The 17,922-nt window shown below is 40.9% G+C and overlaps 1 protein-coding gene across 1 annotated transcript in view; it reads right to left on the bottom strand.

Moving 5' to 3' along the window:
- Nucleotides 1–12,054: 12,054 nt before the first annotated feature.
- Nucleotides 12,055–17,922, bottom strand: part of epas1b (endothelial PAS domain protein 1b) — a 93,167-nt gene continuing 87,299 nt past the window's right edge. The window contains exons 15-16 of the mRNA XM_080741032.1: nucleotides 15,746–15,922; nucleotides 12,055–15,331 (exon numbers count right to left, since the gene is read on the bottom strand). Of these exons, the coding sequence (XP_080597158.1) occupies nucleotides 15,180–15,331; nucleotides 15,746–15,922 (329 nt within the window). The 3' untranslated portion in view covers nucleotides 12,055–15,179. The remainder of the gene's footprint in view (nucleotides 15,332–15,745; nucleotides 15,923–17,922) is intronic.

Here is a 17,922-nt window from a genome sequence, read left to right on the forward strand (position 1 = left end):
TTCTTTTTTTTAAGTATAATGGCATCTAATATAATTATCATAATAAAAATATATATTACTACCAGTAGTAGAGTTTGAAAAAACTAAAAGCAATGAAATCCATCTTGAGATAGTAAGTTACATCTGTATTCTATTCACAGCATTAATTCTACAGGTAGTAGCCTAATAGTGTAGACTGTTTTAATGAGAAAGCTGATGTTACCATTCAGGAAACTGTGGTTTCTCTGTCTGTGTTTGTGCAAACACAGACAGAGAAACACACACACACACACACACACACACACACACACACACACACACACACACACACACACACACACACACACACACACACACACACACACACACACACACACAGACAGTGTCACACGCACGCAGGCACGCACGCACACACACACACAGAGTCATCTGTGTCAGTCTGGTTTTCCTCCCCACAGGAACTTCTCTATAGTTGGTTGAAGGGTAACGACAGACTGTCAAAAGGTCAAATAATGTATCAAGTTTTTATAAGAAAGAAAGCCTCCAGGTAAACATGGAGGCTTACCTTTTCATTTATAGAATAATAAACTGAACCAAATTTACCTGTAAGGGTCCATTTGTGAGTTAAGGTTTTGGAATGTTTTAATGATTGACAAAATAATAACTCTTCAAAATGATATGGTTTTTGTATCAGATAGATTTTTGGACGGGGGAATGCTGCCTATCCCTAGGGGGTCCTCAGAGTTAACATCTTTGTGTGATAGAATCTTAACCACTTGAACCCTAGCGTCCATATTATGAGCTCACAACAAGCTTGTAGATCCGCTATTTTTGGCAAATAGCTTTGGTGTAGAGGGGAAAAAGAAAGGTCAAGTTTATTAAGTATTGACGGTTCAAGTGGTTGAATATCTGAAAACACAAATTGACATGAATCCAAAATACACTGATGATTCTACTGCCAAACGATGAAACTATATGGAATCTATGAACAGGTTGTGGGGGTCCCTGCTTCATTTCTCTCAACTAAGGGGTCCTTGGCCTGAAAACGTTAAAGACCGCTGATATAAGGGGTTTCACAAGCAGCACCACCAACCACCAAATCTATCCTATAGCCAGCACTTACATAATTGAGGAGCAGATTTTTTTTTTTATCTGTGTGATGCACATCCTGAGTGATGATTCCGTTACTTGAAATAAGTTGTTTATCATCTGTAAAGGATATCTTGTCCTCCTCGGTTGTATTCATTTTTTTTTCCGTATATGTTGATAGCGCAACATCACTAATACCTCCATCCCATCCCATTTTCAAAGAGCTTATTTGTATCTGTCTTTCCTGACTACAGAATCATTGTGTTGATTATTGAGTAATTATTGCATAACATATGCATTGTTCTGCCTTCTCAGAGCAATGCGTGAAAACAAGATTATCAGAGTATCAAATTAATTCCAAATTCTGCTACACTTAAAAAAGAGTCCCTCTACAGTACACTTCTACTGTGCCTACAATTAACTTTGCATGCTGAATATCTCCAACTTTTACAAACCCTTTCAAGTTGCATTGTAAAAAGATTAAACCCACATAGGCCTACTCTTGAAGCTGAAGTGAACATTTGATGTATTTATGTAGTCAATCACCATCTTTGTCAGTTGGGTATACGTACATACTGTATCCATTTGAGACAGATGACAAGGGAAAGGGGCTTTTATGGTAGGATATGAGCAGACACAAGTAAAGGGATGTCTGGGCTGGGCTGGGTGTCGTCAGTAGGCCAGTTCATCAGCCTGTCCATTCGTCTGTACCGTCTGTCCATTCATGTCCATTCATCAAGCGTTTAGGCTCCGCCTCCAAACAATATATCTCGAAAACTACTGGCTGAACAGCAATGACATTTTCTGTGCGGTTTCATGGCCCATCTACCCCGACCCTGTCAGAGTTTAGACCGCAACGGAGGTGCACTGTCTCAAGTGAACTTGAGCCATGTGAGGCCCCGCCGAGGGAGCTAAAGTGACCGAGTCAGGGTATTATTACTTGCGTGCTCTGCTGGCGCAAGTAAGTACTGTTTGTCAGTCAAAAAGGGGGCTTTAACTTACTAACTATGTTTCACTTCTTGATTTCTTGAGGTTACTTAACTTGGGTACAGAATTTGATTGTACTTGGTGCTTCAAGTCATTACTTTTCAACCAGTTTATGAAAGCATTCTGTCTCTGTCTCTGTCTCTGTCTCTCTCTCTCTCTCTCTCTCTCTCTCTCTCTTTCTCTCTCTCTCTGTGTGTGTGTGTGTCTGTCTGTCTTTTCTACAGATTTGGCATTCATCCAGCCTGGCTAACATGGGAAACTAGACTGTTTGCTTACAGTGAGATGTGAGCTGTGCTGAGGCCAGTTTCTATCACTGCTGGCCAGTGCCCTGGGATTGGACCGGATGATAAACAAACTGACCCCAGACCAGTTCATTAGACAAGAGACGTCTTGAGACCTACCAAAGTCCCACAGGACGGACGGTTGGTCAGACAGACAGACAGACGGGTGGACAGATATTTGGACAGAGAGATCGACGGGCAGGTCAACACACAGGAAGAGATTGGAGACACAATTTTCCACTTTAGGGCCTCTGAGTCCTGTCTTTTAGTGGGTCACAGTATTCTTAAGGTCGTATTGATGCAACCATCAATTTGATGGAGGGTATAACAACTGATCGTATAATTGATTAATCAACCAACAGAACATAATTAAAATATTATTTTTCGGTTGAAAAGAGAGAGAGAGAGAGAGAGAGAGAGAGAGAGAGAGAGAGAGAGAGAGAGAGAGAGAGAAAGGAAAAAATAAATAAAAGAAAAACGGACAGCGGCAGTGTTGGCCATTCCGGTACATGCAGCTATTAAAAAATTGTGCCAATCACTGCACCTGAAGCCCACCAGACCCACCTTACCGATCATCACCACGAAAGCGTGGGATGGCTCAAAGTAGCTGACAGAGTACAGCATCTTGCAATGGGCCTGGTGTACAAGATACACTACACCTCCAAGATTCCCATGTACCTGACAAACTACTTCTTAAAGGTCAAGGATGTTCACAATCACAACACCAGAGGCAGCTCCACTAATCATCATCAACGTAGATTTAACACTAAACAAGGCTCTAACTCGTTCTCCTGCTACACCATCAACATGTGGAACGCCCTTCCACAAGACCTAAAGGAGAGCAAATCCCTAGCCTCCTTCAAAATTGGTATGAAAAGTCACCTTCAGACAGCTGCTACCCGTGACTTGTAAATAGACTAAGCCCCCATGCTTCCCCCCCCCCCCCCCCCCCCCTTTTCTCTTTTTTTTGTTTTTGATGTTATGCTTTTGAAACTGATATTATCCTAGATAAAGTACTATGTTCTATCCGTCTGTCTTTCAATGTTATATGAGATACTTAAAGTGTGGTTCCTGTGGAAATAAGCCTCGGCTTTCTAGGATCTCCTTTTAGTTGACCTTGTACCAGTGATTTGTACTGTCATGAAACTGTACTTTTTTCTATTGCAAACTTCTAATAAATTCTTCAATCAATCAAGCCGCCTCGGGGGAGGGAGAGGCGCCCACGTAATGCCCAAGCAGCAGCACTGCCCTGGTAAACACACACCCACTCAACTCAAACCCGCCAAGTCTGAACTGAAGTAAACAACAGGAAGCACTGACAGGTAGTAATAGCGAACGAATATAACTAGCAAATATGTCAAAAAGACTAAACTAAGGCTATCAGGCTGTGAGTACAAAAAGAGGCGGCGAAGGAGAAAGAATTACAAAAAACACCATTAAGTCCACCGTCATGTTCTGCTCAAGAAACTGTTGACAATGACAGCAGTGCAGTGCTGGAGAGAATAATACACTACCAGGACCAGGAGTTGAACCAGTAGAGACATTTTGATTCAGAGAAGGCAGAAGGGCACACAGAGTTAGAGGAATTGATTTACCCAAAACCAAGTGCAGCCGCAAGAATGAGGATTTTCAGAGGCTCATTACAGGAAGGCCCGCCGTGTTCATTTCCGAAAGGTAAGGTTTGGCAGCTGCCCATTATTTGTTTTATTTGCTGTGGTTGATCATGAGTTGCTGACTGCTGCTGGCTGCACATAGTTTGTGTGTCATGTGCTTGTGTGTGGTTATGTGGTTATGTTATGTGTGCTGACTTAACCTTTGTGTGTTTAATGGAGAGATATTGGACTTTTCTTATTTGTTTGAGGAGTTGGTTAATAGGCTATTCGTTTTTGTAAAATATCACAACACTTGGCAACCTGTGGTTTATGGACAACAGTGCGTTTCTGCGGGGGGGGCGTTTCTGGCTCCTCCGGCGCTGAACCTGGGAGTGCACTCAGTGCAGTTAAAAGCTCCTGTGCATGTGTATGCTAATGCTAATGCTAATTAATGCATACCCTAGTGCAGTGGTTCTCAACCTGTGGGTCGGGACCCCCAGGGGGGTCCCCAAATTATTTTGGGGAGTCCCCAGATGATTAACTTAATATGCAACATTGTTTCTCACTCAAACGTAAACAAACCAACATAAATGTTAAGTGTATAGAGGGTATCTGCGCATTTCTAAAGTGACAATTTAAGGACTTTTTAATACCTCTAAAATGACAAATTAAACATTGGCCAAATTGTCAAATATTAGAGGCAGAAATTGTGAAAATAGCCGATCTACATGCTCACAACGCCTCACGTGAGCATGTAGATCTGCTATTTTCACAACTGTGTTATACAAAATGTAATGCCTCAACTCTTAGTGCTTGTCAGGGTGGGGGGTCCCCAGTTAAAATATGATTATTTTGTGGCGCGGCCTGAAAAGGTTGAGAACCACTGCCCTAGTAAGCCTGCTCAGTGCTTCACTTCCGCAAAAATGGCCTTTATTTATATATTATTACTAGGTTGGGGGCTTTTTCAAAGTACCCATTGTACCCATCTGTTTCAGTCCTTGTCCCTTTATACATTGGAATGCCCATATATGGGCGGAGTTGGAAGTCGTTCAATCCCATATATGCAGATGACCATATATGGGCATAAATGGATCTCTGTATCTGTCAGTCCTTGTCCCTTTTATGCCCATATCCCAGCCATATATGGAGATCATTGATGTCATCAGTATATGTCCATATATGGGCATGCGCCCTTTTGTGCCCATATATGGAGCTGACTGATTTGTTTGCGGTTGATGCCATGATGACACATTGTGGTTAGACAACACACTCCATATTTGGGTGTAGCTGCATTGGGAAGTCATTATAAGGTTATGGCTGTGCGTGTGAGAGTGACGTCAGTGGTCTGCCCCCCCCAAATGGAAACAAGCACTCAGGACATTTTGGGAGGCACGGTGGTGTAGTCAGTAGCGTTGTCCTCACAGCTAGAAGGTCCTGGGTTTGATTCCTGCCGGAGGGCGGGTTCTCTCCTCCGCGTCATCAACCCACACCCTAGATGGAGTTGGCAAAAGGGCCTTTTATTTTTGTGTAGAGTTTGCATGTTCTCATTTTAATTTTGTACTTCAGAACCTTTGCTAAAAACCCCAGGACAACGATCCACTCGTCCTAGACTCTTTGCCCTCCTGGCCCCCAAACCGTAGAATAAAATCCCTATTGCAATTAGAACTGCAGACTCACTCCCTAGCTTCCGCCATAGTCTGAAGACTCACCTCTTCAGACTCCACCTTAGCCCACAGCACTTACCGTAGCACTTGCCTACCCTCAATGACCATACATGTGATTTAGATAGCATTTTTTATATAGACCGATATCAGGCCATTTTCAACTTGGCATCCCATCTTACATCGAAGCTATAGTGTATAGCTTTGATGTACAGATTATTGATGTTTTTGATTGTTTTAGATTTGTATTGATTTTACTAATATAATAGGTTCTTGGTCTACCTGTTTAGATTACTATTTCTATGGATTATGTATTGATGTTGATGTATTGTATTGATGTATTACCTTGTGTTGTCCTTGCTTATTGTAAATCGCTCTGGATTAAGAGCGTCTGCTAAATAAATTGTAAATTGTATGCCATTAATATTTTATGAATACAGTTGCAATAAGAATAGTTGCTACTATCATTTGACTATTACTGTTTTACAAAAGAAGTAGCCTACTACAGTAAGACTAAAGTCATGGACCACCTGTAATCATGCCATGGACTATTAATGGTCCGTGGACCACTAGTAGAGAAACAAAATGACCTGGTGACCTATGATGACGCTTCAATGTTGTCAGTTTTGGAAGTCAGAGGTGATGAATTTCCACAGAAAAGGGAGATAGAATCAGGGGAAGAGTACCGGATGCCTGGTTGTGTCATCATTATTGTTCCCATAAATGCACGTGTCTGCTTGCTGACATACAGTATACGTTACAAACTTACAATCAGTATCAGTAGATAATATTGAAGGTTGGATAAAGCGAGATAACGGATTAAGGGTAACCGTGGGAAAGGAATAGATCAGTGGCCGTCCCCCCATATTTGTGCATCAATATATGTCATCAATATACTGTAATGTAAGAAATTCACAGGGAAGCCATGCCGTTATTAGACCCTGTCTTGGTTTTAAGACCCCAGTAAGATCTTATTGAGGCATAAGTGAAATCCTAATTAGTTTGCAATCACCAATGATGATTACTGTAAATGATATATCAGTTTGTTCTACACCTAGTATTGTACACATTTAATTCACTCACACACACACACACACACACACACACACACACACACACACATACACACACACACACACACACACACACACACACACATACACACACACACACACACACACACACACACACACACACACACACACACACACACACACACACACACACACGCAAGCATTGTCCAATTGGCAGCCTGTTATTTCTTGAGGGGGTGACTTTGCATTTGTCAATTTGGTGCCATATTGCTGCACACTGTGATTACAAGTGTGTGTAACGCGTATCTCTTGTTTCGCGCGCCTGCCGTCTCATAGCAGTGGCCAGTGTCCCCGGCCTGGAGAGTCTGCCAAGCAGCAGCTTCAATACACTCAACACAGTGCACTGGCCTTCAAATATCGTCACTGTCGGGCAGAAACCTTGTATCTCCAGGTTTCAAATTTGTACGTTCTTTTTAAAGTGAAGCCCCGCTTCATCATACAAGACTGTCACACAAAACTAGTGAAAATAGCAGATCTACAAGCACACAACGCCTCACAATATCTATTTCCCCTAGTTTAAATCATTTTTTAAATGATAAATACAAAACGAAGGTTTTTTTTTTACATACAAGGTTTCCACCCGACAACAACGATATGTTTGTGCCCCCCTCTCCTCTCTCTCTCTGGGCCAGGGCCAGGGCCAGACAGTTCCCTCATCTGCGGCATCACAATTTCTCTGAATGGGGCCACTTATTGTGTCAACACTGCTCCATGGTTTTGGCAGCAGATGAGCAGCAGTTCCCCTACAGTAGATACACTCTGGCAATGACGCACGCACGCACGCACGCACGCACGCACGCACACACACACAGAGTAGTTGACAGTATTCAAGTATTCTTTGATAACCTTTCGTTCTTGTTTACTCATAGGCCAACTCCTTTTTGATGATATGATTAATTCATTTCATGTTGTTTAGAGGTAAACTTGTCTCTTGATTCTAACGCTAACACAATGAGAACTAGCACAAGGTCTCCGCCAGGTCAGGTAGGTTATTGTGGGCCAGCAATGTTCGGAATTCGCCAATCAGGATGGAATATGCAACATTTCTACGCATGCATGTTGATCACTAGTATAGAGATAATGTGTACCGATTTGCGTGATGTTTGGACACATTTTGTGGGAGTAATAGAAAAAAATGTTTAGCAACAATCGGCCTCCTGGTGGTGCTATAATAAGGTAAATTTAAATGGGTAGCATTTGTTCCTCTCTGTAGTGTGAATGTGCATGCAAAGTTTTACCCCTATTGAACCCTGCATTCATTATTTGCGTCATTTTGTTAAAAAACGGGCCACTCCTGCAAACTTGTCAATCTTGGCCAATCAGGATGGAATATGAACAATCAAACAGATCTGTCTTGATCACATGACTATAGAGATCACGTGTACCGAAATTTTGGATAAATTCTGAAGGAGTAATATAAGGCAGATGTAAAAAATGCAGGGCAAAGGTTTTTGCTTGGCTTCTAGGTAGTGTGCTTTCAAAGTTTTACACTGTGATCGGTGGAGTTAAACTGACATCTCTTCCTCTGCCTAGCCCTAGCTAGAATGTGTGTGTAAAGTTTCACAGAAATCGCACAGTTTTCATGATTTTAGGCATTTCGTTCAAAACCAGCACTCCAGCAAACTTAGCCAATCAGGATGGAATATGAAAAATCCTTCTGTCTGTGCAGCTAGCATGGAAGTTATAACCAAGAATGTAATACTTAACCTACCTTTCAGAATTTAGATGGACAGTGAAAATGTTCTACAGGAGCTTTGATATTGCGGTATTGATATTTATTGATATTTTAACTTCACCACTTAAACCCTCTAGTATTTAGTCAAGCAGACCTGAGTTCCGACCGTGACAGTTGAAAAAGATGTCAAATTGACATATTTTTGCAACATTGAATTTTGAGAGATGTTTGAAGTCATATATTATGACGGCTGTTCAAATTCACTTAGTGAGGCATTTTCACATGTGTATTTGATTAATTGGCACTACATGTGTTCTACTGTATGTATACACATCACATGTACCATATACTGTAAAAGAAAATTACTTATGAAACAGTGGTAAAAGGATCAGAAACCCATATTCACACTGTTGCCATTTTGCTGTCATTATGACAAAAGTGCAAAATGGTCACCATGCTCAATAATGAATAGGCTATAGATCAAATTAATGTCTGAAGTTGAACTAACTAATGTGTTAACTGGGCTAACTGCTTTCTTTGGTTAATGCGTCTCATTGTTGAAATAGAAAGGTCCTCACAACATTCTGGCAAAAGGCTCGCCTTGGAAACCAGACTCAAGAGGAAGTTGATTAGCCTGAAAAAGCCTGTTCCTCCCATGTTGCCCTTTCTTTACTCCTTACCTGAATGAGACAAAGGGGGTTGAGTCTCCTCGAACAAAGGCAACAATCTCTGGCCAAAAAGAATGAAAAAAGAATGAACTCCTGTGTGTTGTCCTGTTTCCTGGGGATTTTAACTCAGAGTTGCAGTGTAAGCTATAGGTAGGCCTGCATCTAGCAGTAGCCAGCGTACCTTTGTGTCAAAATAGGATTCTAGAAATACTATTAGTTGTAGTGAACTTCTATTTCTTAAAGTTTTTCCCACATCCCATTATGATTCATAACGCAAGGACGTAATGATTGAAAAAACCGAGTGTGTCTATTTGCACCCATCTGGCAGTCCAGAACCAGACCAGAAGCGGATGTGCGTCAACAACAACATCAAGAACAATAACACAAAAGTGGAGATAAGGCTTTCAAACATGTTGTTCAAGCGACTGGGAGGCTGAACTGGTTCTACTGTACAACAGACACTGGCACCATTTTGCCCATCATCTTGTTGGGATATTTAGAGGTTAGCTTGTGAAAATGCAGAAACCTTGTATCTCCATATTTGAACTTTTTATGTTTTTCCATACATTTTTCCCTACTTCATACAAGAGTGTCAGACTAGCAGATCTGCAAGCTCACAACACATCACATGACGTCATATTTTCTTTGTAGTGAGTGACGTAGGCTACAGTATAGTATGTAAAGAATAACATGCACAAGATGACAGCATACACAGAGGAAATATGCTTCAACCTTTGTTGTATTTGGGGACACCTTCAAGTGCTTCAGAAAGTGTTACAGAAACTCAAATTACTTTGGTTTCAGTTGCTGATTATTCAAGTAAACTTTTAATATTTGTAACCTTAAAAACTATAGCATTAAAAAACTATCAACAAAGAATAAATAACATTGGATTTTCTATTTTGTATAACATATCAGGGCCATGTTAAACATTTCATCCTGCTTTATCCATACACCTGATTTTAAAAAGTAAAAATAGTGAGCATGGCTTTTCTTATTGCAATCTAGAATAATGTTGGCATTTTTCACAATTATATATACTGTAAATTCCTTATACTGTCTAGTTTGGTGCTGGCAGGGAGTCAAGCTCCACACATAAATAATGCTGTTAATAAGCTACAAAAATGTCTCACAGAGTTTGGATTGCAAATTTACAGAAAATGAAAAGTTCCATTTTGGGGGCTTTACAAGAGAGGCCCAATTGCAAGGGGCCTTGAATAGAGCAGACCAACCACCTCAAGGTTGAGTAAAATGCAGGGAAACTGTGGCTCATTGTCTGATGACAAAAAAATAAATAAATAAATGGGATAGAAATGATACAACCTTTCATGTTATTTTCTCTTGTTTAGTTATTCTTGGCCCAGGGGATAATTAAAAAAAGAAACCTCCCACATTCCTTTGACTTTGGCACAGTGACAACTAAAAGCTAAGTTTCTCATAGTGTCACTGTGTCTTTGTACTGTAGGTCACAGCAGATGTATTCCCTTAAAATAAGTTTTCTCTGTCAAAATGTACTGAACATTGACAGGGTGCATTGTAAACTTTGCACTTCTGTTTCTTGAGTTGATTTTGACTACTGTAGCTGCGTATTAAAAAACAAAAACAAAAACAACATTAACTATAAATATACTGGATCAGAAGAGAGAGTGGTTGAAAAATCTGCTGTCACAGCTGGCGATTGATAATAAGATGCACCAGTAGGCAGCCTGAGAAGTATGTTTGAAGATGTTCCAATAGGTTGGTTTTACACCAATTATAAGAAACAGTTCTTATAATTGGTCTGTTAATTTAACTGAACAGTTTCTGTGTACATTGTCAGGAAACAGCAATTGTTTAACACATGTACCGGTAAAGCTGCATTGTGGGCCCTATTTTCGTCCATGTCTGAACTATCCCTGAAACTATTTTGAAAAACATTTTAAAATAACTAGCTGATCTAGATCGACGCAGTGTGAGCTTGTAGAAGTATTTAAAAATGTTTTTCAAAATAGTAAAACAAGGCATAGAAGTTTAGGGATAAGGGGTAAGGCATGAACGAAAATAGGGCCCACATGTCCTCACCAGGTTTCGGACGCAGATCAGCTGTTTGAGACCAAACATCTACCGCCGGGCCAAGACAGTATCCTCAAGGTTTGGACCTTTAAGATGTGTGAAATGACTCTGAGTAATTTCACAACACTCCTCCACTGCACATGTTTTATGAGACCTCTCCACCTGTCATCAAGAGGAAAGAGTAGAAACCTCAACATTAATTTAGGACCCATGTTAATTGAACACTCCCAGCACAGTTTGCGCCTTGCACAAACGGTGTTGTGTGTCCACGCCAATTCTGCTAGTTAGGCAGCGTGTTACCATCAGTCGGAAGATAGCAAAGACATTTGTTTGCACCGCTTTGCGCCGGGCGGAAGATAGTGAACTCAGGACCCCGTTTATACTATGCCGTTTCCACAAACAAAACGCAAAATGAAATGTCAGATGTGCCTTCCGTTCATACAACAGCATTTTCGGGGGTTGAAAACGGAAGATGGTAAATCCGGATTTTTGAGTGAAAATCTGTGAAACGATCCTCTTCGAGTTTCCATCTAAACGGGCGAGTTACAGGGAAAACGCAAAATGTGTGATGTAATGACTGACGCTGAAAGCCGACAGCAGTGGAGCGCAGTGTACCTGTATGCTGCCATGGTGATTATGTAAACAACTGCTGTGAGTCACACACTTCCAGATAGCGCATCACTCCCACCTAGCGACCTGGTGTGCACTGTGCACGCTACATCTTTTCAGTCTCCATCTGAACGAGAAGCACCCAGCTGCAGCCCCATGGTCGCCGCCATGACACCTCACAGCTTCTTCTGAACACTGGATTAAAATGTGAGAACGCAATGACATGTTGCATTCTCTCTACAGACCGTTGTCGAGTAAACGTGGCCTGAGTTAAATGAACACTGAGGATTTTCCTGTTCCGGTTCAATGCTAGTTGACATGCAACTGAATCTCTTTCTAATTCAATGACTTGACTTGCATTCTGGTATAATGAATGATAATGAACTTTATTTATAAAGCACTTTTCAAAACAGGGTTACAAAGAAAAATACAGCCTTAAGGAAAAAAAAAACATTTACAGTAAATGAGCATAACAAGGGCTATTGGAACACAATCATATTATGGACATATTCCAACTGTAAAATCTTATTTCCACTTTGGCCAGCACAGACACACTGAAGTTACACAGCTGTCATCTTATCCTTACTTAGGACAAATAATATCTACGTTTTGGGGGGATTTCAAAACAGCAATTCGTGTTAAGTGCATTTTATAATAAATACCTGTAGCTCCAACCAAAATTATGTCAAGGAAAAGCAACATTATCAACATTGCAGAAGCATTGAGCCAGCAGTAACTAGAAATCTCAATTGTATCATAAAGCTGTTTACAACAACAATTATTATTATTATCCAATTCATGTTTTATTACTTGTGGCTTTGCTTGCTAAGATTAGCTGCTAAACCAAGTGGCTGTGAACTAACAAGGATATGGAAGTTGGTTTCATGTGGATTCATTGCCACTATTGCATATTGCTGTGAAATATGTATTTGTCAAAGTTTGATAAAAGTTGTAAATCAAAAAGGAGGCTTTATGATATCCCTCCAGTAATATGACAGTCTTTTATATTTTCGGTTTTATTCTGTAATAAAGGTCCCCAGAGTTACGGAAATCATATACAGATATTAGGGAATGGACTGTGCACTTGAAGGTCTTTCTTCAGGTACAATTCAGTACTGCAACAACCGTAAGGCAATGATAAGGCACATTACATCAGTTACATCACCAACTTTAAATAGAATTTCAGCACAAACATAAACCAGAACATTAAAAACGTGTTAGTGAACGTGGATCTGAGAAACCTATACAAATTGAAGTTGTCTCTAACACAGATTAAAGTTACATGGTCTATGAAGCACCAATGCATTATATGCTACTGAAAAGCTGTATGGTTAATGATGTGGCAACTTGGCCTCCTTTACAATATTCAAAATGCTACATAGAAAACAACTTAGAAAATTGATATTCATCTTTCATCTGCAATTCTTTTTCTGTTATTTTCTCTTCTTTTTTTTGTTATATCTTCCTAAAGCTAGAACGAAAACAGTATACTGGCCTGCCAACAGTCATAAGAAACCTTAGCATAAAACTGTGGAATAAATCTAAATGCCACAACACTGAAATAACACAAAGATTTGAAACCAGCAAGAAAAAAAAGATCTGCATCAACATTAAGGAATCTGCTCCGTCTGCATCTACATGGGTAGATAGGACAAAGTACCAGGACACATAACACTAAAAACACTATCTTTGACATTATAGTTCTCTCTTTTAAATACATAAAGTATATGTGCACAAAGCTCTATGATTTAAACATTTAAAGTGGTCACCACACAAGACAAACACCTAAACAAAAGGAGTGAGACTGAGATGAAAGAGAGAATAAGAGAAGAAAAAAGATAGAGTTAGAGATGGTTAATGTTGACTCATTTTCACTACGATCATTTGTCAACAGGCTGCCATTTAAGCTCACCAGCTCTTTTGTGTGTTTGTTACAGGAATATTACAATTGTATAAATCCGTAAGTTTGTGGACTTTCAATAACTTATAAATACCTTGTATGTAATCATGTCTCATGTGTGAACAAAAGTTCGATACCCTGACTATGCTCCAGTACACAACCTACTGTATTACTATATTACTACATCCTAATCATTGCTACTGTTCCTCCGTTGACTCTCCATAATAATGTGACTTGTGCATTAAGTGCAGTCCTTAAATCCATAATTACGTGTATGCATGATTCTGAACTGTCTGAAGGAGAGAGAGAGAGAGAGAGAGAGAGGTTAAATAAATGGAAAGAAAACATAGCTGAGGGGGCACACAAGTTGACAAGAAACAAAACAACTTTACATTATCAAACTTACAGTAGGTTATATAGGCTATTATTTTTTTATTAGCTTGTCTATGACATTGGTACAAAACTGGGAGAAACCGAAATCGAAAGAGATGGAGAGAGTAGAGAGATTATAGTGTGTACAGCGACACTGTTACATTGTGGTGTCCCATTGATGTGGTTAAACAACATGGGGAGATTAAACAACAGCACAAGAACACAAAGGATTTCAATTCAATAATAGAAAACAGACTCATGATAACTAATAACCATATAATGTGTATAATTTATGAAGATAAAGCTGACCCAAAGAGACCAAAAGTGACGCTAACCAACGCTACAGTGAAAGACAGAGGGCCGGGCTGCTGGGGACTGAGGAATAGGCACTCCTGACTCTGGCTCATTTGAAGATGTGAGTGTGGCTAGTGATAATAGTTATACAGATATCATAGATTCAGGAAAAAAATTTGGCACTGTGTGCATTGAGGTTGCTTCGGGCGGTGGGGCTAAAACATACTGTACATCTGTAAGTACAGTAAGTAAGGTCCAGGGCTGGCGGCAGGTCACATGGTGTCATACAGTTGGCTACTTGTATTAACCCTCTCCTGAACGGCTTAGGATGCCGGATAGGGTCTTATGGGCTATATACAAGACTTCATAGGGATGCTGGCTTGGTTGGCTAATGGCTGTGTCTGCTGTGCGTTTTGTTATAATGGATAGGTTGTGGGAGGCTGTCCTAACTCCACGGCCGCTCTCTGAAAATATCTGAAAGAAATGTGACCCGCTCGGCTATCCTTGACGAGGTGACACAGTCGTTTGACAAAAGTATGAACGAGCCATTATAGGCACAGATGTGGCTGTGTGTGGCACGGACAATGCCTTACTTTAAGGCAAGTTGATGATTTAAAACCTCACGCCTTTGGTCTGAGTTCTCGGCTAGTTTGGGTTTTGGAAGATAAATGTCTATACTGTAGATCTACACCTATAGGTGGTGTAGGAACGAGAACTATAACCAAGGACATAGATTAGATCACGTTACGTAAGGCAGGCTGTGGTTTTAAATACCATTCTGGAGGTGGACTGGCCTAAGGCTCTGAGCAGGCCCAGGAGTGGGTGTGTCAAAAATAAAGGCCCTGGTCTCAGACTGCGGGTCGAGGTCCGGTACACGGAGTACATCTGGGTATATGGCAGATCTTCTGGGCTTCCAGTCCCATCCTCTAGGTGGTCTGATCTAGAGCCCTCAACAGGTCGCCTCCCTGGAGGAGGTGCAAGTTGCCCTGCAGAGGGATGTTGACCTCGCAGTCGTACCGGGTCAATTCCGGCAGACCATAGGACTCGAAGGAGGGGGCCAACAAACGACTGGCAACACCTGTGGATGGACGGACAGACAGACACAGGGGCACAGAGACAGACAGTTAGGTAAACAGGGACTAATGGAGAAATTAACGGACATTTAACAAACTCAGGACAAACATTTACATTGCCTGGCATTTTCTCTACCTGTGCTAAATTGAAGCCAGTGGAGCCATGTTTTTGTCCCAAAAAACCCTAAGCATTAGGCCATGTATGTAGCCACGGTTTTATCAATCCCATAAAGGTCCATTTGGTTCCATTTATACACTTTAAGAGTTAAAATTTACAGAGTTATTTTACTGTGTATTTTCCACGTGACTTACTAATCTGGGGGAACCGATCCTGCCTTCCTATGCATGAGATCCTCATGCATGTTTATCAGTGTCAGTTTCAATCAAGATTCAAGTCAACTTATGTCCAGTAAACTCACCCTCCGTCTTGTTAGAAGACATCATGCCATATTCTGTGTAGCTATAGCTCTGCTGGGGGAAGGATTTCTTCAGGAAACCACCTATCCCACTTCCTGGATATTGAGACTTCCTGTGTTGCACCAGAGGGCTGAGACGTTGGGACACACATGTTGGTATCATTCTCCCCATGATGGGTTCTGAGAGAGAGAAGGAGCAAAGATTTCATTATAAACGGAACGTTTAATACAGTGGCTCTCAACCTATGGGTCGAAATTATTTTTGGGGGTCCCCAGATGATTTAACTTAATGTGCAACATTGTTTTCTCTCTAAAAAGTAAACAGAACAACATTAAGTTTGAGTGTATAGATAGTAGTGGGTTGGCTTAACAAAATTATCGAAACGAAGCGGATAAAAGTGCCAAACCTTTTTGAGGCTTCTTTTGGACCTAACGATGGATTTTAGCCTTGGGTACCAAACTTTATTTTGAAAATTACCCATAGAATTATCCATATCAATTTGGGCTCCCATCGACTTTCTTTAACAGTTCTGCTGCCGTTGACAGTCCTCACCGTCATTGAAAGGGTTAAAATCATGGTGCCGTTGACGGTGAGGACTGTCAATCTTACTGTATTTACAGTTAAGGTATAATTACTTACTGTACGTCGCTCCGGTCGCGCCCGCATCGGTAATGTCCGCGTTTTGTTTACAACGCACGTCGGGCGTGCACGCGAAGTGAACGTCCTCCATAGTAAATCCATTGAGAGGCCCATAAAGAGACTTCATTTACTCAAAAGAGACATTTTTATACAAAGAGTGGTCTCCATACTGTACACTGTAGACTCGGGCTGGGCGCAGCCATGATTCTCTTCTGGGCTCACACTGTCATGTGACTAGATGACGTAATCGTTGCCGTCAAGTGATAATCCAAAAAAAACAAAAACAACCCCCTTCCGGCCCTTCAAAATAATAGCGGCGGCCTACGGAGGAAACGGCGCGGCACCAAGCATCCCTTCAGATTAAAAGGCAGTAGATATGTTAAAGGAGGAAAATACCCAACTAGGGGTTTGTCATGATTCTGAATCCATTGCAAGCATTTGTTTTGCAAAAAAAACTTTCCTTGGGCTATAAATGGCCACACAAAACGATGGTTTAGTGATGAGTCATCACTTTTCACAGTTTTGTGGGTGTTTTTGGGGGCCATTTCTAGCCCAAGGAAAGTTTTGTGTGCAAAACAAATGCTTGCAATGGATTCAGATTCATGACAAACCCCTAGTTAGGCCCCTCACATCCTACTTAAAGCAGATTTCTTTCTGGGTATTTTCCTCCTGTATAGAATGTCGATGGGAGCCCAACTTGATATGGATAATTCTGTGGATAATTTTCAAAATAAAGTTTGGTACCCAAGGCTAAAATCCATCGTTAGGTCCTAAAGAAGGCTCAAAAAAAGTTTTTATCCGCAAATTTGACAACAAAATGACAACAATAAACATTGGCAAAATTGTCAAATATTAGAGGCATATTTCCCGTAGCCTGACTACAAGCGTCAGACTCTATCACACACTTCGTTTTGGGAAGAGAGTCTGAGATTTCGGGCAGACATTCCACTTCTGGGGGGGCGAGCAGGGGGTGGTTTAAAACACAAGTTGACTTGCTCTAAATTGCTCCCTCTGAACTTCAAAGGGCTTGTGAGCTGCTGTAATTGATTAAGCCATACAAGTGTCAACGTTAGTCGCATCAAAGACTACAATCTGTTTGATGTCTGTAATAAGAGTGGAGGGGGGAATGTGTTTGAATACACACAGACTCGCCTGATTGGCTGAATGGTTTTGAACCAGGCCACCACCCACCACGTGCCCCAAGCCTACAGCCCTGATTGGCTCGCCCTCTCTGAGGGCTGGTGGAAAAAGCTTATTTAATGTGAAGGGCCAGACTACACAACACCACCACTACCAACAGGGGGTGGTGTTGTGCAGTCTGGTTTATTAACCAGGCTATATTTCCCGGCCTGAAAAGGTTGAGAACCACTGGTTGAATATACAGTAATTTCATTATAAACAGAACATTTACGTACAAGAAATGCAGAAAAACAATTGACATTTCTTTACATTTGACATCATATCACTTCCTATAACAGGTACAAAGAGACAAATCTGACTCTAACCCCTCAGTGATGAGAACAAACTGTACTGTAACTAC

This window comes from Nannobrachium achirus (assembly GCF_963921795.1).
Source record: "Nannobrachium achirus genome assembly, chromosome: 13".
In the NCBI taxonomy this organism is placed as follows: domain Eukaryota; kingdom Metazoa; phylum Chordata; class Actinopteri; order Myctophiformes; family Myctophidae; genus Nannobrachium; species Nannobrachium achirus.